The sequence below is a fragment of the Amblyraja radiata genome, chromosome 20, assembly GCF_010909765.2.
Source record: "Amblyraja radiata isolate CabotCenter1 chromosome 20, sAmbRad1.1.pri, whole genome shotgun sequence".
Lineage (NCBI taxonomy): Eukaryota > Metazoa > Chordata > Chondrichthyes > Rajiformes > Rajidae > Amblyraja > Amblyraja radiata.
The window spans coordinates 4,648,227-4,671,817 of NC_045975.1; the positions used below are offsets into that span (position 1 = coordinate 4,648,227).

Below are 23,591 nucleotides of genomic sequence, written 5' to 3' on the forward strand. Positions count from 1 at the left end.
CTTCGATGGCCATAAGACCATAAGGGATAGGAGCAGAATGAGGCCATTCGGCCCATCGAGACTGCTCTGCCATTCAATCGTGGCTGATCTATTTTTTCCCTCTCAACCCCATTCTCCTGCCTTCTCCCTGTAACCTTCGGCGCCCTTCCTAATTCAAAAACCTATCAACCTCCGTTTTAAAAATACCCAATGACTTGACCTCCACCGCCGTCTGTGGCAATGAATTCCACAGGGCCTTTCAGCTCGATCCATGCCGGTTTATGCTCTTTTCTTAAGGTTACTTTTTTTTTGCAAATATGAACTTGAGAAAGATGGTGAGGATTTTACTGAGAGTAGTCTGAACCAGTTTGTTTTGGGACAAAATGCAAGCGTTCTAATGTCCATCAATAATTACACCAGCAGACCATGTGTGGCACAGCGGTAGAGTTGGTGCCTTACAGCGCCAGAGACCCGGATCGCCGATCCCCGTACACTAGCACTATCCTACACACGCTAGGGACAACTTTACAAAAGCCAATTAACCGACAAACCTGCACGTCTTTGGAGTGTGGGAGGAAACCCGAGCACCCGGAGAAAACCCACGCAGGTCACGGGGAGAAAGTGCACACTCCATGCAGACAGCACCCGTGGTCAGGATCGAACCCGGGTCTCTGGCGCTGTGAGGCAGCAACTCTGCCGTTGTGCCTCCTGCTTGGTAGTAGTGTTCAAGAGCCTGATGGTTGTTGGGAGGAAGCTGTTCCTAAACCTGGTGGTCACGGATTTCAGGCCCCTGTACCATCGTCCCAATGGCCGGAGCTAAATGAGAGCGCGGCCAGTGTGGTGTGGTTCATTGATAATACTGCCAGCGCCTCCTACAGATGTCTTCAATGGCTTGGTTTTGACAAATTATATTTTAAAATTTGCACTCTGATTTTAGGGAGTCACGTTTCAAATGCAGGTAGACCATCGGTTTTCCGGCACTCGCTGGATTATCCATTTTGCTGGTCCAACAAGAGGTCACGGAATAATAATCCAACAATAGGCCTCTGACCCACCAGCCAGAGACCCGGGTTCAGTCCTGACCATGCGTGCTGTCTATGGGGAGTTTGTACGTTCTCCCCGTGACCCGCGTGGGTTTTCACCGGGTGCTCCCGTTTCCTCCCACACTCCAAAGACCTGCAGGTTTGTAGGCTAATTGGATTCGTGAAAATTTGTAAAAACTTTCCTGTGTGTGTGTGTGTGTGTGTGAGTGTGTGTGTGTGTGTGTGTGTGTGTGTGTGTGTGTGTGTGTGTGTGTGTGTGTGTGTGAGTGTGTGTGTGTGTGTGTGTGTGTGTGTGTGTGTGTGTGAGAGTGTGAGTGTGAGTGGGTGAGCGTGTGTGTGAGCGTGTGAGTGAGGGTGAGAGTGTGACAGTGAGAGTGAGAGTGAGAGTGTGAGCGTGAGTGTGTGTTAGTGAGTGAGTGAGAGTGTGAGTAAGTGAGTGTGAGAGTGAGCGTGTGCATGTGAGTGTGAGTGTGAGAGTGAGAGTGAGAGTGTCGGCACGGACTGGGCGGGTCGAAGTGCCTGCTTCCGCGCTGTATCTCTAAACTAAACTTAAGAAAAGCTTGAGGCCGCTGGTTGATTATCAAGGCCCAGGCTCAGGCAAGGTGAGCAGGCCTCACACACTCGGCTGAGCTCAACATTCAAGCTTCCCCACCCCCCGCCAAATTTAATCCACTGAGCTCCTCAATGTGATTACAGGCATCACCGCTTCACTGCAGTCATTTGTTTTTTCCATTTTTAAATCAGAAAACATCAATGGAAAGCCTGTTTCATTTCCTTCACTATCTTCAGGATTAAAAATAAATCACATGCGGCCATTTGACATTGATTCATCTTTAGGAGAACAGGGCAGTGATTCAAACATCCTCAACTTTTAACATTGTTTGACAAGACTGTGGCAGATCTGCACTGCAGGTGTGTTTATCTTATTAATAAATTATTATTATTATTTTATTAATAAAAGCAGAAAAAGGCAGCAAATACCCGGCAGGTTATGCTGCGTCTGTGGAAAGAGAATGAAGTTCACGCTTAAACTTGCTTGGACAAAAGGAACTGCAGGTGCTGGTTTACAATTTTTTTTTAAAGTGTTGCAATGACTGAGGGTGTCTGGAAGACAATAGACAATAGGTACAGGAGTAGGCCATTCGGCCCTTCGAGCCAGCACCGCTATGTACAATGTGATCATGGCTGATCATCCACAATCAGTACCCCTTTCCTGCCTTCTCCCCATATCCCCTGACTCCGCTATCTTTAAGAGCCCTATCTAGCTCTCTCTTGAAAGTATCCAGAGAACTGGCCTCCACCGCCCTCTGAGGCAGAGAATTCCACAGACTCACAACTCTCTGTGAGAAAAAGTGTTTCCTCGGCTCCGTTCTAAATGGCTTACCCTTATTCTTAAACTGTGTCCCCTGGTTCTGGACTCCCCCAACATCGGAACATGTTTCCTGCCTCTAGCGTGTCCAAACCCTTAACAATCTTATTGGACATGGATGGGGGAGGTTTTAAGTCGGGATGATTGAGGGGGTGAAATGGGGATGAAGGCTGGAAGAGTGGTGGGGCCGGGACAAAGCTTCGCGAGTGATAGGTGGATACAGGTGATGGGGGAAGGGGTTGATTTGCAGATGGGAGGACAAGAACCAGAGGGAAAAGAAGACAAAAAGGCTGCGAGACAAGAAGAGAGCAAGAGTGAAATGGTCGTAATATCATAAGTGATAGGAGCAGAATTAAGCCATTCGGCCCATCAAGTCTACTCCACCATTCAATCATGGCTGATCTATCTTTCCCTCTCAACCCCATTCTCCTGCCTTCTCCCCATAACCCCTGACACCCGCACTAATCAGGAATCTATCTATCTCTGCCTTAAAAATATCCGTTGACTTGGCCTCCACAGCCTTCTTGGAGACAAAGAATTCCACAGATTCACCACCAAATGTGACGCCAGAACTGGAAAGGGATTTCTGACATATTCAGTGTAATGCTGCTATAGACAATAGACAATAGGTGCAGGAGTAGGCCATTCGGCCCTTTGAACCAGCACCGCCATTCAATGTGATCATGGCTGATCATCCACAATCAGTACCCCGTTCCTGCCTTCTCCCCATATCACCTGACTCCGCTATCTTTAAGAGCCCTATCTAACTCCCTCTTGAAAGTATCCAGAGAATTGGCCTCCACTGCCTTCTGAGGCAGATAATTCCACAGACTCACAACTCTCTGGGCGATGCAGAAGAGGAATTTTGCATCACACAGCATCGCGGCCTCGTTCGACAACTAGGCTGCCCAGGAACGAAGGAGGATATCGATGGGTGGGGAGGTCAGTACCCGTGATGGACACTGCCTGGCCATTCACGAGTACTGACCTCCCCACCATCGATGGGATCCACAGGAACCGCTGCCTCAACAAGGCAGCCAGCATCACCAGGGACACTCACCACCCCAGCCACGCTCTCCTTTCACTCCTGCCATCGGGAAGAAGGTACAGGAGCCTGAAAACCGTCACCTCCAGGTTCAGGAACAGCTTCTTCCCAACAACCATTGAACACTACAAAACACCAACTACAGTTCGTAATGCAAACTGTCTTGGTTGCATTTGGGACCTTTGTCTTTTGTTTTGGACTAATATTTTTTTTTAATTTATTGAACATTTTATTCTGTTATCTACAACTACTGTCTTTACAAGCCTGTTCTGCTGCTGCACGTAAGAATTTCATTGCCCTGCTTTCAGTACATATGACATTTAAACTCTTGAATTTCACTGTACCGATGTGTCAATGGTGCATTTATTATCATGTGTGTGAAGTGCTAACATAGTGATGTTTTTTGTTCTTACAGTCCAGTGGATTATGGCCGCACCCCCGATCTTCGATTAGCAAGTGTTCAGAAATAGTCCACTGAGCCCGCGTGCAAGAGGTGCCATGTTTTGCCACCATTTTGTAAATTCGCAGTCCAGTTCTCACGAGCGGGGCCAGTTCCAGGGGAGACCCAGCCTGTTGTAGTCCCATCTCCTCCCTTGGACGCTTCAGCCCAACTTGCCCACACCAACCAAACATGTCCCATCTACACTCGTCCCACCTGCCTGTGTTTGGTCCATATCCCTCGAAACCTGCCCTATCCATGTACCTGTCTAAATGTTTCTTAAACGTTGCGATTGTTCCATACTAACCCACCACCCTTTGTGCTGCCTGACCCACTGAGTTACTCCAACATTTTGTATTATATTATTACCCCTCAGATTCCGACTTAATCTTTCCCCCTTCACCTTAAACCAAGGGGTCCCAACCTGGGATAAATTCGCCTACCCAGGGGGTATATGTGTTGATTCTGTAATTGTACATATTTTTACTCATTGACTGACTGTGTTTGGTTCTGGTATACCGGTATCTGTTCATCATTAGTTGTTCATGAATAAGTGAAATAACATTGTTATATGTGCTATTAAAGTTGCCCGGGCATAAAGGAGATGAAACAGGTTGGGAACCCCTGCCTTGAACCTATGTCCTCTGGTCCACGATTACCCTACTCTGGGCAAGAGACTGTGCGTCTACCCGATCTATTCCTCTCATGATTTTATACACCTCTGTAAGATCACTCCTCATCCTCCTGCCCTCCAAGGAATAGAGTCCCAGCCTACTCTCCCTATAGCTCAGGCCCTCAAGTCCTGGCAACATCCTCGTAAATTTTCTCCGTCTCCTTTCCAACTTGACAATGTCTTTCCTGTATTATGGTGCCCAGAACTGAACACTGTACACTCAATGCCTCAACATGACCTCCCAACTTCATTCGCTTTACCTCCCCCTTCACCTCCATCCAAGGACCCAAGCAGTCTTTCCAGGTGCGGCAGAGGTTCACCTGCATCTTCTCCAACCTCATCTATTGCATCCGCTGTTCTAGGTGTCAACTGCTCCACATCAGTGAGACCAAGTATAGGCTTGGCGATCGCTTCGCCCAACACCTCCGCTCAGTTCGCATTAACCAACCTGATCTCCCGGTGGCCCAGCACTTCAACTCCCCCTCCCATTCCGAGTCCGACCTTTCTGTCCTGGGCCTCCTCCATGGCCAGAGTGAGGCCCACCGCAAATTGGAGGAGCAGCACCTCATATTTTGCTTGGGCAGTTTACAACCCAGCGGTACAAACATTGACTTCTCTAATTTCAGGTAGTCCCTGCTTTCTCACTCTTTCCCCTCCCCTTCCCAGCTCTCCCACAGCCCACTGTCTCCGCCTCTTCCTTTCTTCTTCCCGCCCCTACCCCACATCAGTCTGAAGAAGGGTCTCGAACCGAAACGTCACCTATTCGTTTGCTCCATAGATGCTGCCTCACCCACTGAGTTTCTCCAGCATTTTTGTCTACCTCCCAACTTCATTTGTTCTTTGTACATTCTCATATCTCTAGTTTCCCTCTCCCCTGACTTTCAGTCTGAAAAGGTGTCTTGAAATGTCACCTGTTCCTTTTCTCCAGAGATGCCGCCTGGCCCGCTGAGTTACTCCAGCTTTTTGTGTCGAGCTCCCAACTTCTATACTTATTCACAGAAAAAACAAGCGTGGCCCGTTGAGAGATTCGTGTGTGGGATTGAGAAATCAGAAGCAAGACAAATCAAAACTGTATCTTTGTGAGGAGATAAACTTATGTGGAAGATGGACACAAAAAGCTGGAGTTACTCAGCGGGACGGACAGCTTCTCTGGAGGGAAGGAGTGGGTGACGTTTCGCGACGAGACCCTTCTTCAGTCCCTCTCGTTGTATAGGACTCTGGTGAGACCACATCTGGAGTATTGTGACAGTTTTGGTCTCCTAATTTGAGGAAGGACATCCTTGTGATTGAGGCAGTGCAGCGTAGGTTCACGAGATTGATCCCTGGGATGGCGGGACTGTCATATGAGGAAAGATTGAAAAGACTAGGCTTGTATTCACTGGAGTTTAGAAGAATGAGGGGGGGATCATGTAGAAACATAAAAAATTATAAAAGGACTGGACAAGATAGATGCAGGAAAAATGTTCCCAATGTTGTGCGAGTCCAGAACCAGGGGCCACAGCCTTAGAATAAAGGGGAGGCCATTTAAGACTGAGGTGAGAAAAAACGTTTTCACCCAGAGAGTTGTGAATTTGTGGAATTCCCTGCCACAGAGGGCAGTGGAGGCCAAGTCACTGGATGGATTTAAGAGAGAGTTAGATAGAGCTCTAGGGGCTAGTGGAGTCAAGGGATATGGGAAGAAGGCAGGCACGGGTTATTGATTGGGGACGATCAGCCATGATCACAATGAATGGTGGTGCTGGCTCGAAGGGCCGAGTGGCCTCCTCCTGCACCTATTTTCTATGTTTCTATGACACGAAACGCCACCCATTCCTTCTCTCCAGAGAAGCTGTCCGTCCCGCTGAGTAACTCAAGCATTTTCGTGTATATCTGCAGTGTAAACCAGCATCCGCAGTTCCTCCCTCTATGTAACCTTGTGTGTTTGTAACCTCACCTTCAGCATCTCTTCATGTATGCCGTAATGCCCATAAGAACTGAAGTACAGACTTTCCTCGTCTTCCCGAAGGTCTGCGATTGCATTCGTGGTTGATGTACCAGTCCTGACATCTGCATTTATCACGAAATCCTGCACATATTGTCTGTAATCAATTTAAAACACACCCTTGAGGCGCACTCACTGAACCACAACTATTCAACAACACTGGCATTTTCCAAAGGACTTCAACGCCTTATAAGGCTCTTAGAGCTCCCTCTGCTGCCTTCCAAACCAAATTACAGATTTAAGGCCATTATTATTTGGCTGGCAGGGCGGCAGCACAAAGGATTTGCAAATGTTATTTGCAGCTGAAGCAACTGTTCACGGAGCTCTCGTTACAATACAACAGCCACTGCGAAATTAAATTGCAGTATAAAGTCCCATTCCAGTTTCGCAGCCATAAACTGCAGTATATATAAACTCCCATGTTTGATATATGAACTATAACAACACGGCACGGTGGCGTAGCGGTAGAGTTGCGGCCCTACAGTGCCGGAGTTCCGGGTTCGATTGACACTACGGGTGCAGTCTGTACAGTTTGTACGTTGTCCCCGTGACCCGCATGGGTTTTCTCCAGGTGCTCTGGTTTCATCCCACACTCCAAAGACATGCAGGTTTGAATGTTAATTGGCTTCGGTAAAGTTGTAAAATTGTCCCTAGTGTGTAGGATAGTGTCAATGTACGGGGATTGTCGCTAGTGTGTACGATAGTGTCAATGTACGGGGATTGTCGCTAGTGTGTACGATAGTGTCAATGTACGGGGATTGTCGCTAGTGTGTACAATAGTGTCAATGTACGGGGATTGTCCCTAGTGTGTACGATAGTGTCTATGTACGGGGATTGTCCCTAGTGTGTACGAGTGTCAATGTACGGGGATTGTCCCTAGTGTGTACGAGTGTCAATGTACGGGGATTGTCGCTAGTGTGTAGGAGTGTCAATGTACGGGGATTGTCGCTAGTGTGTAGGATAGTGTCTATGTACGGGGATTGTCGCTAGTGTGTACGATAGTGTCTATGTACGGGGATTGTCCCTAGTGTGTACGATAGTGTCAATGTACGGGGATTGTCGCTAGTGTGTACGAGTGTCAATGTACGGGGATTGTCGCTAGTGTGTACGAGTGTCAATGTACGGGGATTGTCGCTAGTGTGTACGAGTGTCAATGTACGGGGATTGTCCCTAGTGTGTACGAGTGTCAATGTACGGGGATTGTCCCTAGTGTGTAGGATAGTGTCAATGTACGGGGATTGTCCCTAGTGTGTAGGATAGTGTCAATGCACGGGGTGATCGCTGGGCGTCGCGGATGTTGGTGAAAACAAGTTTTCCATTTAGGTTCAGAGATACAGCTTGGAAACAGGCCGTTCAGCCCATCGAGTCTGCGCTGACCAATGATCCCCGTGCACTAGTTCTAGACGTTAGAACTAGTTTAGACTTTAGAGATACATTGCAGAAACAGTCCCTTCAGCCCACAGAGTCCGCGCCGACCAGCAATCACCCCGTACACCAGCACTATCCTACACACTGGGGATAATTTACAATTTTTTATCGAAGACAATAAATAAAGCTACAAACTTGTACGTCTTTGGAGTGTGGGAGGAAACCGGAGCACCTGGAGAAAACCCACACGGTCACAGGGAGAACGTACAAACTTGTACAGATAGCACCTCAAGCCAGGACTGAACTCAGATCTCTGGCACTGTAAGGCAGTAACTCTACCGCTGCGCCACCGTGCCACCATGACCTCCTTTGCTTTAGCTCACCTTGTTCACCGCCTCTACGTTCAAAATATACTTTCGTTACTAAATCTTCCCTCACCTCATTTTATGTAGGTCTTCCATCACCCTTTCTACAGCAGCTCCAGCTTGCTCAGCCCTCTTCTCTGCTTCCTCAAGGCGATGGCAGCGGGCAGCTTCGACGCATCTTTCATCTTGACCTTCCTCTGGTGGGCACGGTTGCCCCTCCAGATCCTCCCAGATCTCATCAACATCTGCGAAGGGAAGACCCATTGAGCTGTGCCGTTCATCAGCCACCGTTCCCACTGGCGTTGGAAGGGGCACGGAGACCGCACGTGGCCTACAGCGGCGAAGGGCGCCACTGCCACGCTCGGCCAGGCCGACACTGCAGCGCCACCAGGACAACAGACCTTCATGGTCAGGACATGATCTCCCTGCACTTACAACAACTGGGACTTAGCAAACTGGTGACTGTACACTGTCTCAGTGTACGACTGCTACACACTTGTACTGTATCTGAGATGCTGATCTAAGGTAGACAAAAATGCTGGAGAAACTCAGCGGGTGAGGCAGCATCTATGGAGCGAAGGAATAGGTGACGTTTCGGGTCGAGACACTCTTCAGACTGCTTATAGAAACATAGAAACATAGAAATTAGGTGCAGGAGTAGGCCATTCGGCCCTTCGAGCCTGCACCGCCATTCAATATGATCATGGCTGATCATCCAACTCAGTATCCCGTACCTGCCTTCTCTCCATACCCTCTGATCCCCTTAGCCACAAGGGCCACATCTAACACCCTCTTAAATATAGCCAATGAACTGGCCTCGACTACCCTCTGTGGCAGAGAGTTCCAGAGATTCACCACTCTCTGTGTGAAAAAAGTTCTTCTCATCTCGGTTTTAAAGGATTTCCCCCTTATCCTTAAGCTGTGACTCCTTGTCCTGGACTTCCCCAACTTATGCACAATGATAGGTAGACACAAAATGCTGGAGTAACTCAGCGGGTGAGGCAGCATCTATGGAGAGAAGGAATTGGCGACGTTTCGGGTCGAGCACGGGCTTGGTGGGCCGAAGGGCCTGTTCCCGCGTTGTATCTCTAAACTAAACTACACATTTGGGCAGACAAATGGATATAAATAGTTTAGAGGACTGCAGGTCAAATGCAAGCAAACGGGACCAGCCCAGTATGCCAACTTGGTCAGCATCAACCAGGTGGGCCAAAGGGCCTGTTTCCATGCTGTGTCACTTTGATCAATTTTTCATTAATGTCTCCAATCACGCCTTATATCCAATACATTACACTATACTATAATATACCATTATACTATAAATACATTTTAAACTAAATTAATTATTTATCCAATAGCTGGAATATAATGCCAAAATGTTTAGTTTAGAGATACAGTGCAGAAACAGTGCAGAAACAGTCCCTTCGCCCTACCGAGTCGAAAACGAATGGCATGTTGGCCTTTATAACAAGAGTGTAGGAGCAAAGTGGTCCTTCTGCAGTTGTATGGGGCCCTAGTGAGACCACACCTGGAGTATTGTGTGCAGTTTTGGTCCCCTAATTTGAGGAAGGACATTCTTGCTATTGAGCGAGTGCAGCGTAGGTTTACACGGTTAATTCCCGGGATGGCGGGACTGTCATATGCTGAGAGAATGGAGCAGCTGGGCTTGTACACTCTGGAGTTTAGAAGGATGAGAGGGCATCTTATTGAACCATATAAGATTATTAAGGGTTTGGACACGCTAGAGGCTGGAAACATGTTCCCGATGTTGGGGGAGGCCAGAACCAGGGGCCACTGTTTAAGAATAAGGGGTAAGCCATTTAGAACGGAGACGAGGAAACACATTTTCACAAAGAGAGTTGTGAGTCTGTGGAATTCTCTGCCTCAGAGGGCGGTGGAGGCCGGTTCTCTGGATACATTCAAGAGAGAGCTAGCTAGGGCTCTTAAAGATAGTGTAGTCAGGGGATATGGGGAAAAGGCAGGAACGGGGTACTGATTGTGGATGATCAGCCATGATCACATTGAATGGTGGTGCTGGCTCGAAGGGCCGAATGGCCTCCTCCTGCAACTATTGTCTATCGAGTCCACACCTACCAGAGATTCCCGTACGGTAACACTATCCTACACACTCTCGGGACATTTTACAATTTATACCAATGCCCAATAACCTACAAACCTGCTTTGGAATGTGGGAGGAAACCGGAGCACCCGGAGAAAACCCACACGATCACAGGGAGAACATGCGAACTCCGTACAGGCAGCACCGGTGGTCAGGATCGAACCCGGGCCCCTGGCGCTGTAAGGCAGCAACTCTACCGCTGCGCCACCGTGCCGCTCAACTGGGTACGGGTTACATGTGACCATAAACTGGGCACGCATTTTTGGAACATCCAGTTGTCGCTGTGAATATAATTGCATCATCCACTAAACGTGGTCTGTCAATATAATTTGTGAAATTAGCGTTAATTATCCCATCTGGAAGTTTGGCACGATACGGGGCCACAACATGGTTTATGGGATGCCCCGCGCTGCTATCAGGCAACTGTGGTCACAGCTGGTGGAGGTGCTGCCTCACGTTACCAGAGCTACAATACAATACAATACAATACGGTTTATTTGTCACATTGCACATAAGTGCAAGTGAAATGACCTGGGTTCGATCCTGAGCTTGGCTGCTCTGTGTGGAGTTTGCACGTTCTCCCTGCGACAGCGTGGGTTTTCTCGGGTTGCTCCGGTCTCCTCCCACGTCCCAAACACGTGCAGGTTTGTAGGTTATTTGGCTTCTGTAAAACTGGCCCGATTGTCAGTGGCTCTTAACCTTTTTGGGCACCAGTACCCGCACACGCGAACAGGCGACTGTATGTGGTATGTACCTTCGTTAGGTTCTTAAACATGGGCTCAACAAATTGATATAGTATTTGTGTCATATATATTGTGTCATATATATTGTGTCATATATATATTGAAACATATAAGATTGTTAAGGGTTTGGACACGCTAGAGGCAGGAAACATGTTCCCGATGTTGGGGGAGTCCAGAACCAGGGGCCACAGTTTAAGAATAAGGAGTAAGCCATTTAGATGGGGAAACACTTTTTCTCACAGAGAGTGGTGAGTCTGTGGAATTCTCTGCCTCAAAGGGAGGTGGAGGCAGGTTCTCTGGATGCTTTCAAGAGAGAGCTAGATAGGGCTCTTAAAAATAGCGGAGTCGGGGGATATGGGGAGAAGGCAGGAACGGGGTACTGATTGTAGGTATGTTGCAAAGCCTACCTGAAGCGTCGTTGAAAATCTGTCGCTACAAGTGTGCGCGATTTTGGCGCCGTTTAGAGGGGGGCGGGTTTAAAACGCGATTTTCTCTAAGCTGTTCCAATCGAAAATGTTCAGCCTAGTTAATTATTAACGAAAAATCGCTGGAAGACCCCGTCGCAAAAGCTATTATTAGGTTTAAAGGCCTTGAATAATAGTTATAGTAGTTTAAAAATCAATCTCTAAACCCGCGACCGCCAGCAACCGCCGGGTCTCATAAAGCAAATAGCAGAAGTTAGGTTGTATATTTTTACATTAAAAAGGGCTTCTAAAGATCCCTTTATACAAAGTTTAATATTGCGAGTAGCTCAATTTGGGCCCATTATATCCCGCAGTATTTTTCTCGGCATTTGGGGGCACAAATCTACCGCAATGTGAACGTTCTAAACCAGCGCGTTCCACAGGGACCCACTGGAAAGCTGATTTAAATGGGCATTTATTTACAACAATTAAACACTAAATTCCTTCCATTTGGCCTATAAATTAATGTAAATGAGATTTTAAAATCATGTTTTATTGTGAATTATTTGTGAATATTATTTGGACATTTAGGCTATTTAAAAATGTTAATCATTTATTAAGAAATGGATAGATGTTTAGATCTAGTAATTGAAGTCTGAAATTAGCTACAATTAGGTAACTAACTAATTATATGCTTTAATTTCAGGTCATCCAAGTAAGATTATTTTATATTTGTTTCAGAATGCTTCAATCTATAATAACTGAAAATTTCATTCAGTTCTCTTAATTTTTAAGAAAGTTATGGGCTTTTGACTGTTCACGATCACAGCTTTTTTGTTATGTCCATAGAAAATCAATAGGGAACAAGATGCTCATTTCCCAGTATGAAAATGGCCATAACCTTTTAAATACTTGAGATATGAAAGTGAATTAGGTGTCAAATTAAACTTATTTTTATGCTTTATCTGATGGGATAAATTACAGACTTGATTTTTAAAATCTCAAAATTTTGTAACATTGCTACTGATTGGGGATGATCAGCCATGATCACATTGAATGGCGGTGCTGGCTCGAAGGGCCGAATGGCCTACTCCTGCACCTGTTGATTATTGTCTATTGTGTCCCCCTTCATGACCCCCGGCAAAGCCCCAAACGACCCCCATAGAGGGTCTCGACCCCAGGTTGCGAACCACTGGTGTGGGGAATGGGTGAGAAAGTGGGATAGCATGGAACTAGTGGGAACGGGTGAAGGGCCCGTTTCCTCGCTGTGTTTCTAAACTAAACCGCGGTGGCCGAAGTTCTCAGAGCGCCGCGGCCAACAGCGGGCCGCCATCTTGCGGTCCCCGAGGGACCACGGTCCGGAAGGGGGGGGGGGGGGGGGGGGAGCCCACTGAGCCAGTTCCTGCTCGTCCCCCCGATTCCAGGGAGCGGGAGGCTGGAGTTAGTGGCGACGGACGCAATGAGCGAGGAGAGAGGCCGTGGGGGAGGGGAGGAGAGGGGACGGGGGTCTGGCCCACCCCCGTCCTCAAGGTCGGCAGTGAGAGGCTCCCGCGCCCTCTGGAACAAAGGGACCTGTGTTCGCTGGTCGATCCACACGTCCAAGGAAGGTGATGGCTGGAGGCCCCGCAGCAGCCTGGGACTCGCCTGGATCAGGCAGTCTTCAGGAGATCGGTTCAGTTCAGTTCAGTTTAGTTTAGTTTATTGTCACGTGTACCGAGGTACAGTGAAAAGCTTTTTGTTGCGCGCTGCCCAGTCAGCGGAAAGACAATACATGATTACAATCGATCCATTTACAGTGTATAGATACATGATAAGGGAATAACGTTTAGTGCGAGGTAGACATAGACATAGAAAATAGGTGCAGGAGGAGGCCATTCGGCCCTTCGAGCCAGCACCGCCATTCATTGTGATCATGGCTGATCGTCCCCAATCAATAACCCATGCCTGCCTTCTCCCCATATCCCTTGACTCCACTAGCCCCCAGAGCTCTATCTAACTCTCTCTTAAATCCATCCAGTGATTTGGCCTCCACTGCCCTCTGTGGCAGGGAATTCCACAAATTCACAACTCTCTGGGTGAAAAAGTTTTTTCTCATCTCAGTCTTAAATGGACTCCCCTTTATTCTAAGACTGTGGCCCCTGGTTCTGGACTCGCCCAACATTGGGAACATTTTTCCTGCATCTAGCTTGTCCAGTCCTTTTATAATTTTATATGTTTCGATAAGATCTCCCCTCATCCTTCTAAACTCCAGTGAATACAAGCCTAGTCTTTTCAATCTTTCCTCATATGACAGTCCAGCCATCCCAGGGATCAATCTCGTGAACCTACGCTGCACTGCCTCAATCACAAGGATGTCCTTCCTCAAATTAGGAGACCAAAACTGTACGTCTCACCAGAGCCCTATACAACTGCAGAAGAACCACTTTACTCCTATACTGAAATCCTCTTGTTATGAAGAGGTAAAGCCAGTAAGATTGGGAACCACAAGCCCAGACCATCACGCAAACCAACCTCCCTTCCATTGACTCCATCTACACCTCATGCTGCCTTGGCAAGGCCAGCAGCATAATCAAGGACCAATCTCACCCCGGTCACTCCCTCTTCCCCCTCTCCCATCACGCAAGGAGTGTGAAAATGCACACCTCTTCTGTTTCTGTTATCAGGCAACGTAACATCTATCGCATTGAAGACCCTTGGCCTGTCCATAATTGGACTTGACCTTGCACTAAACATTATTCCCTTTGTCCTGTATCTGTACACTGTGGACGGCATGATTGTAATCACGTTTCATCTTTCCTCTGACTGGATCGCACGCAACAAAACATTTTCACCGCAGCTCGGTTCACGTGCAATAAACTAGACTGAACTAAATGTCAGTTAGATGCTATCTCAGATGCTTTGAACAGTGAAACTGCTCGTTCAAATCAAAACATCACCCAATGCAGTAGAGACATCTCAAACACAGGCAAAGGCAGCAACACGACAAAGCAATGAATCTGAAATGTTACATTAATCATTTCTTGACATATTTTTCAGAACGCTTTACATCCACATTTTTGGTAGATTACAGGGGCACAAGATATCTATTTCCAAGTGTAGATACAAGGAACTGCAGATGTTAGGTTACAAAGAATGACAGTTGTACAGGGTAGACAAAAATGCTGGAGAAACTCAGCGGGTGAGGCAGCATCTATGGAGCGAAGGAAACAGGCAAAGTTTTGGGCCGAAACCCTTCTTCAGAAACGTTCGGGCCCGAAACGTTGCCTATTTCCTTCGCTCCATAGATGCTGCTGCACCCGCTGAGTTTCTCCAGCAGTTTTGTCTACCTTCGATTTTCCAGCATCTGCAGTTCCTTCTTAAACACAGTTGTACAGGGCCCTAGTGAGACTACACCTGGAGTATTGTGTGCAATTTTGGTCTCCAAATCTGAGGAAGGACATTCTTGCTATTGAGGGAGTGCAGCATAGGTTCACCAGGTTAATTCCCGGGATGGCGGGACTGTCATATGTTGATAGAATGGAGCGGCTGGGCTTGTATACATTGAAATTTAGAAGGATAAGAGGGGATCTTATTGAAACATATAAGATCATTAAGGGTTTGAACACGCTGGAGGCAGGAAACATGTTGGGGAAGTCCAGAACCAGGGGCCGCAGTTTAAGAATAAGGGGTAAGTCATTTAGAATGGAGATGAGGAAACCTTTTTCACACAGATGGTTGTGAATCTGTGGAATTCTTTGCCTCAGAAGGCAGTGGAGGCCAATTCTCTGGATGCTTTCAAGAGAGAGCTAGATAAAGCTCTTAAAGATAGTGGAGTCAGGGGATATGGCGAAAAGGCAGGAACGGGGTACTGATTGGGGATGATCAGCCATGATCACATTGAATGGCGGTGCTGACTCCTCCACCTATTGTCTATTGGCACAAAGTGCTGGAGAAACTCAGCAGGTCAAGCAGCATCTCTGGAGGACGTGGGTAGGTGACGTTTTGGGTCAGGAACCTTCTTCCACATTTCGGGATGGGGAAGAATGGTCCCGGTTCGAAATGTCACCTTTCCATGTTCTCTCTCGAGATGGAAACAAGGAACTACGGCACTTTGTGTCCTGTTGCGTACACCAGCGATCTGCAGTTCATTGTTTCGACATTTTGACTGCTCCACTACGAAGCTTTCTCAAGATAGGCCTACATTGAAGAAGTTCTCCTCCCTTCTCCAGAGTTGCTGCCTGACCCACTGGGTAACTCCAGCCCTATGTATCTGTTTTAAAGTATCTATTTCCAACTAAAACAGCCATTGGAAAAAAAAAACATGTTTCTCCAGTTTTAGTCTTTAGTTTTAGAAATACAGCGTGGAAACAGGCCCTTCGGCCCACCTAGTTCGCACCGATCAGCCATCCCCATACATTGACATTATCCTACACACACCAGGGACATCTTTTTTTACCAAAGCCAATCAACCAACAAACCTGTACATCTTTGGAGTGTGTGAGGAAACTAAAGATCTCGGAGAAAACCCACGCGGTCACGGGGAGATCGTACAAACTCCACACAGACAGCACCGGTAGTAAGGATCGAACCTGGGTCTCTGGCGCTGAAAGGCAGCAACTCTACCGCTGCGCCACCGTGCCGCCTGTATTTTAACACTGATATTTTTTCCCCCAACCAATTTCAAATTAGGCTACTCATTACAAAACCCCTTTTTAAAATCCATAGCTTCTGCAATTGGGTGGCTTTGTGTATCAAAGTCAATTTTGATGCAATTCAAAAGAAGAAAGAGTAACTATACCAAACAGGAGTAATGGATCATCTGCGGACGATGGTTTCATATACTCTTCCTTATCCCAAGGACATTCGCCATCAATCGACATAAACAATTCTGCAGAAGGATTCTGTGCGGAACAGAAGTGATATTCTCTTTATTTAATTTTGTTAACTGCATTGTAAACTTCTTAAAAAAAAAAATTTAAATTACAGTAAAGGGCCTGCCCCACGAGCATGCGACCTGCATGCGGCAAGCGTGACCAAACCGGAAGCGGGGGCCGCGCGGAGGTCGAGTGAGCGACGTGAAGTTCGAGCGAAGTTTGCGCGTGACGTACGGCGTCAAGACGCTGTGCACGCCTGTCGAGACGGTGCGTGCGGTGTCGAGGCGGCTGCAGGCCGGCAGGAATTCTGTGTTGCCGCGCGGAATTCTTGAACACGGTCAGTTTTTCAGAGCCCCGCGCGATGTCGGGACCAGCTCCGCACAACTCCATACGGCTCCAGCGATCAAAGTGGGACCAGCCCCGCGAGGCTGTACAGCTCAAGCGACCACGTTAGGTCGCGCTTGCCGCATGGAGTCGCATGCTCGTGGGACAGGCCCTTTAAGTTTTTTCACTTAAAATTAAATGTCATACTTGATACTCCAACTCAATTCTACATAGTGATTTCCCCTGTGTCAACAAAATAGCAATTAAAATCTAAAGAAGACAAAAAAAGTGCTAGAGTAACTCAGCGGGTCAGGCAGCATCTCTGGAGTACGTGGGTAGGCGCCGTTTCTGGTCAGGAACCTTCTTCAGACTCTGAAGAAGGGTCTCGATCCGAAACGTCAGCTATTCCTTCTCTCCAGAGATGCTGCCTGTCCTGCTGAATTACTCCAGCATTTTGTGTCAATCTTCGGTGTCAACCAGCATTGCAGTTCCTTCCTAGAGCACTGAGAAACATAGAAAATAGGTGCAGGCGGAGGCCATTTGGCCCTTGGAGACAGCACCGGCATTCTTGGTGATCATGGCTGATCATCCACAATCAATAACCCGTACCTGTCTTCTCCCCATATCCCTTGATTCCCCTAGCCCAGAGAGCTCTATCTAACTATCTTTTAAATTCATCCAGTGAATTGGCCTCTGCTGCCTTCTGTGGCAGAGAATTCCACAAATTCACAACTCTCTGGGTGATTCATAACTCACTTTCTTTCCCTTTTTTTGTAAAGCAGCATCTGCAGTTCATAGCGTCCACAATGTACAGCGAAGAAACAGGCCCTTCGGCCCACCGAGTCTGCGCCGACCAGAGATCACGCTGTATACTATCCTACACACTCAGGACAATTTACAATTTGCACCCAAGCCAGTTAGCATAAAGGTGTACATCTTTGGAGTGTGGGAAGCAAGCGGAGCGCCCGGAGAAAAGGCATGCTGTCACAGGGAGAACGTACAAACTGATGGATTTAGATTGGCCAAATTTTCTGAATGTATTCAATTGAAATCAAGTTTTATGTGACTCCCCACGCAATGCCATAACACTAAACTTTGTGTAAAAAAATAAAATGTTCGAAGAGAGTGAAATCCCCGGATTAACAAGAAAGAAATATACGCAGGAAACTTACTGTGATTCTAATAAAGTTGACCAGCTTGATGTACCCATAACAATCAAGGCCTGTAAAACAAGGAAGGAATATTAGAATCTCCACCTCTTTCCACCTTCCGCAGAGACCTTTCCCTCCGCAACTCCCTGGTTAACTCACCCCTTCCCACCCAAACCACCCCCTCCCCAGGTACCTTCCCCTGCAACCAACACCTGTCGCTATTCCTCCTCCCTCGACTCTGTCCAGGGACCCCGACAGTCCATTCAGGTAAGGCAGAGGTTCACTTGCACCTCCTCCAACCTCATCTACTGTATCTGTTGTTCAAGATGTGGACTCTTATACGTCGGCGAGACCAAACGCAGACTGGACGATCGTTACGTGGAACATCTTCGCTCAGCCCGCCTGAACCAACCAGATCTCCCGGTTGCCGAACACTTGAATTCTCCTTCCCATTCCCACACTGACCTTTCTGTCCTCAGTCTCCTCCATTGTCAGAGTGAGGCTAAACGCAAATTGGACGAACAGAATCTCATATTTCGCTTGGGCAGCTTACAGCCCAGTGGTATGAATATGGAATTCTCTCACTTCAGGTAGCCCCGGCATTCCCTCTCTCTCTATCCCTCCCCCACCCAAGGCCCACCAGCTTCTCATTTTCACCCAACAAACAGCTAACAATGGCCTGTTGCCTTTATCATCGTTACTTTTTTGCCTATCTTTCATTCATTGTTCTTTATCTCTCCACATCACCGTCTATATCTCCCCATTCCTTTATCCCTAACCAGTCTGAAGAAGGGTCACTTATTCCTTCTCTCTAGAGACGCTGTCCGTCCCGCTGAGTTACTCCAGCTTTTTGTGTCTATCTTCGGTTTAAACCGGCATCTGCAGTTCCTTCTTACACAGGAATATCAGTTTGTTTTTTTGTTAACAGATATCAAATGCAAGTACCTGGATGAAAAATCTCTTGTTCTGTGAGCAACATTCAAGTCGTCTGGTCGTGCATTCATACAACGTGGAAACAGGCCCTTCGGCCCAACTTGCCCACACTGACCAACATGCCCCATCTACACTTGTCCCACCTGTCTGCGTTTGGGAAATATTCCTCCAAACCTGTCCTATCCATGTACCTGTCTAACTGTTTCTTAAATGTTGGGATAGTCCCAGCCTCAACTACCTCCTCTGGCAGCTTGTTCCATACACCCACCACCTTTTGTGTGAAAAGGTTACCCCTCAGATTCCCATTAAATCTTTTTCCCTTCACCTTAGACCTGTGTCCTCTGGTTATCGATTCCCCTACTCTGGGCAAGGGACTCTGTGCGTCTACCCGATCTATTCCTCTCATTTCCACGCTAGAGGCAGGAAACATGTTCCCGATGTTGGGTGGAGTCCAGAACCAGGGGCCACAGTTTAAGAATAAGGAGTAAACCATTTAGAACGGCGATGAGGAAACACTTTTTCACGCAGAGAGTTGTGAGTCTGTGGAATTCTCTGCCTCAGAGGGCGGTGGAGGCAGGTTCTCTGGATACTTTCAAGAGAGAGCTAGATAGGGCTCTTAAAGATTGCAGAGTCAGGGGATATGGGGAGAAGGCAGGAACGGGGTACTGATTGGGGATGAACCGCAATGTCTATTTGCAAAATATGATAAATTTACACCGTATCAAAAGTGAATATGAACTCACCATGTTTGTGAACAATTTGGTTAATATTAAACTGATGCTCCGAAGTACAGTGACAAAACGTATCTTGAGCAGATTGGAATAACCTGGAGATGAATAAATATAATATGTAATAAATTAAATTAATAATACAAGTAAATAAAATTTATTAAAATGGAATTCCATTACCTAGTTTTTATATGAAACTCTTAAAACAGAGGTTAATAGCACTAATATATAATATTGAATGTCATATATAATGGCCCAAACTCACTGCCAAATACAATATATAATACAATATTTTTATTCATTGTCATTTGAACCACAAATGAGGCTCAAACGAAACTCTGGTTCTACAGCCATACAAAAAGAAACAATCTCTACAGATACACAAACTATTTAATTTACACAAACATCCATCACAGTGAATCTCCTCCTCACTGTGATGGAAGGCAAAGTCTCTTCTCTCCCCTGTGTTCCATTACTGAGGCATATAGTACAGAGACAGGCCCTTCAGCCCAACTTGCCCATGCCAACCCGGAGAGCCCATCTATGCTAGTCGCACCTGCCAGGTTTGGCCCATATCCCTCTAAACCTGTCCTATCCATGTATCGGGACGACAGATGGCACAATGGGCTAAGTGTCCGGCTGGCAACCGGAAGGTAGCCGGTTCGAATCCCGCTTGGAGTGCATACTGTCGTTGTGTCCTTGGGCAAGACACTTCACCCACCTTTGCCTGTGTGTGAATGTGTGTGAATGATTGGTGGTGGTCGGAGGGGACGTAGGCGCAGATTGGCAGCCACGCTTCCGTCAGTCTGCCCCAGGGCAGCTGTGGCTACAGAAGTAGCTTACCACCACCGAGTGTGACTGAGGAGTGAATGAATAATGCGATGTAAAGCGCCTTGAGTATTAGAAAGGCGCTATATAAATCCCATCCATTATTATTATTATCACCTGTCCACTTGTTTTTTAAATGTTGCTTTAGTACCTGCTTCAAATACCTCCACATGGCTGGCCGAGCTGACTTGCATCAGTCTTCCTGTGTGATTTTATAAAGTGTTCAAATAGGCCTAAACAAGGCAGCAGGGTGGCACAGCTGTAGAGTTGCTGCCTTACAGCACCAGAGACCCGGGTTCGATCCTGACTACAGGTGCTGTCTATACGGTGTTTGTACCTTCTCCCCATGGGTTTTATGAACAAAAACATCTATTCCTCTAATCTCTAATGCTTGAAAAGTCAAAATTCATAAGTTCATAAGAATTGGGCCATTCAGTCCATCAGGTCTACTCTGCTATTCAATCATGGCCGATATATCCATCCCTCTCAACCCCATTCTCCTCATAACCCCTGACACCAGTACTATTCAAGAACCCATCCATCTCCACCTTAAAAATACCCATTGTCTTGGCTTCCACAGCTATTTGTGGCAACGAATTCCACAGATTCACCACCCTCTGACAAAAGAAATTCCTCCTCATCTTTCTAAAGGTACGTCCTTTTATTCTGGTGCTGTGGCCTCTGGACCTAGACTCTTCCACCAGTGGAAACATTAGACAATAGACAATAGGTGCAGGAGTAGGCCATTTGGCCCTTCGAGTCAGCACTGCCGTTCAATGTGATCATGGCTGATCATCCCCAATCAGTACCCCGTTCCTGCCTTCTCCCCATATCCCCTGACTCCGCTGTTTTTAAGAGCCCTATCTAGCTCTCTCTTGAAAGCATCCAGAGAACCTGCCTCCACCGCCCTCTGAGGCAGAAAATTCCACAGACTCACAACTCTCTGTGTGAAAAAGTGTTTCCTCGTCTACGTTCTAAATGGCTTACCCCTTATTCTTAAACTGTGGCCCCTGGTTCTGGACTCCCCCAACATCGGGAACATGTTTCCTGCCTCTAGTGTGTCCAAGCCCTTAACAATCTTTCTCTCCACATCCACTCTATCCAGTCCAGTGAGTGGGTTGAGGCAGGAGAATGGGGTTGAGAGGGAAAGATAGATCAGCCATGATTGAACGGCAGGGTAGACTCGATGGGCCAAATGGCCTAATTCTGCTCCTAGAACATATGAACTGATGCATCTGTGCCGGCTAGAATGCTTTTCATGTCTAAATTAACCCTGAGCCACAAAGGTAGACTCTAAATGTAAGGGGAATCATTTGAATGGAAGATTCGCTCATCCGAACATCATTTCAGAATATCAAAGAGGTTTCCAGTCACAGGTGGGAATTGTAATACTTGACTGCTTCAAGGGGTAGTCGTGTTTCACTGATGCCACTACATCAAGGAAGCCAGAAGAGACAGCAGTCACCTTGCTCTTGGTTTCGCTAATGACCCAGAAATTGTACGACAGATGGAAGTTATAGAACGCCAGGGGAACAACATAATCATCTTTAACAAGACAGGAGACAGGAGTGATTAAAAACAAGAGCAAAATGTGTAACTTCAAATAGGCTAAATTCAATTAAATGCGGGGCAGATTAAGGGTGGGGGAGGGGGAATGGTGTGGGGGGCTCGTTTTAATGGTAGGTGCGCGGCAGCACGGTGGTAGAATTGCAGAGACCCAGGTTCGATCCCGACCACGGGTGCTGTCTGTACGGAGTTTGTACGTTCTCCCCGTGACCTGCGCGGATTTTGCCCGGGATCTCCGGTTACCTCCCACAATCCAAAGACGTACAGGTTTGTAGGTTATTTGGCTTGGTAAATGTAAAAATTGTCCCTAGTGGGTGTAGGAGAGTGTTAATGTGCGGGGATCGCTGGTCGGCGCGGACCCAGTGGGCCGAAGGGCCTGTTTCCGTGCTGTATCTCTAAACTAAATCTTTCCTCGTAACACACTTAACAAATTCCACCCCATCCACACCCTTAATCCCTATGTCAACCCCTGTCAATGTTAGGGATGGTCAAATCACCATCTTGGTTTTTAGTACCGACTGTGTAGCCTCAATACATGATTCCCCTGAGAATGTCCTCTTCTGATGTACTGGACTGTAGCCAGTGCAAAGGATGTGGGGAGGATGTTTCCACTAGTGGGAGAGTCGAAGACTAGAGGTCATAGCCTCAGAATTAAAGGACGTTCTTTTAGGAAGGAGATGAGGAATTTCTTTAGTCAGAGGGTGGTGAATCTGTGGAATTCTTTGCCACAGAAGAATGTGGAGGCCATGTCAGTGGACATATTTAAGGCAGAGATAGATAGATTCTTGATTAGTAAGGGTGTCAGGGGTTATGGGGAGAAGACAGGAGAATGGGGTTAGGAGGGAGAGATAGATCAGCCATGACTGAATGGCGGAGTTCGGTTAGGGTCATTAATGTTTATATTTATGCCGGTGCAATTCGAAAGAATTAAAAAATAAAGACACAGAGTGGTGGGGTAAAACATGGATAGACAATCTTTCCGGTCTTCAAAAGATAATGTATTTATAAGGCAGAAATATTCCTGCCCTCACCACGGTCACAATCAGTCTGAAGAAGGGTCCGAACCTGAAACGTCACCTACGATACGATAGAACTTTATTTATCCCAGGAGGGAAATTGATCTGCCAACAGTTATAATACACAAGACTAGACTAAGTGGGACCCGTTGGGTCCCAAGTTCACACGGGAGGGCTGGTCCCCCGACGCAATATTCCACCTCTCCACCAATTCCAATATTGGTGGCCAGTGGGGGGGGCTTTCTGGAGTGCTGGTATGGGTTCTTGGGGTGGTAGCTCAGTCCCTCAACCCTGATCTGCTGGCAGCTCACTCACGGCTGGTGGGCTGGCAATTGACTCATGACTATTCCTTGAAATTCCTTTTCAAGCAGGGTGCAAGACCACCAAATTCAAATCCATGTTCCTCCCATTTCAAGCAGGGTGCAAGGCCACCAAATTCAAGTGCAGTTTCCTACCACTTTGAGCAGGGTGCAAGGCCACCGAATTTGTGCAATTTCCTACCACTTCAAGCAGGGTGCAAGGCTACTGAATTCAAGTGCAGTTTCCAACCACTTCAAGCAGGGTGCAAGGCCACCAAATTCAAGTGCAGTTTCATACCACTTCAAGCTGGATCCAAGGCCACCAAATTCAAGTGCAGTTTCATACCACTTTCAGCAGGGTGCAA

General features: G+C 47.1%; 1 protein-coding gene across 1 annotated transcript in view; it reads right to left on the minus strand.

Annotated features, from left to right (window-relative positions):
* Positions 1 to 23,591, minus strand: part of prmt3 (protein arginine methyltransferase 3) — a 141,141-nt gene that overhangs the window by 114,235 nt on the left and 3,315 nt on the right. The window contains exons 3-7 of the mRNA XM_033038674.1: positions 19,533 to 19,615; positions 17,878 to 17,927; positions 16,306 to 16,408; positions 8,336 to 8,507; positions 6,482 to 6,626 (exon numbers count right to left, since the gene is read on the minus strand). Of these exons, the coding sequence (XP_032894565.1) occupies positions 6,482 to 6,626; positions 8,336 to 8,507; positions 16,306 to 16,408; positions 17,878 to 17,927; positions 19,533 to 19,615 (553 nt within the window). The remainder of the gene's footprint in view (positions 1 to 6,481; positions 6,627 to 8,335; positions 8,508 to 16,305; positions 16,409 to 17,877; positions 17,928 to 19,532; positions 19,616 to 23,591) is intronic.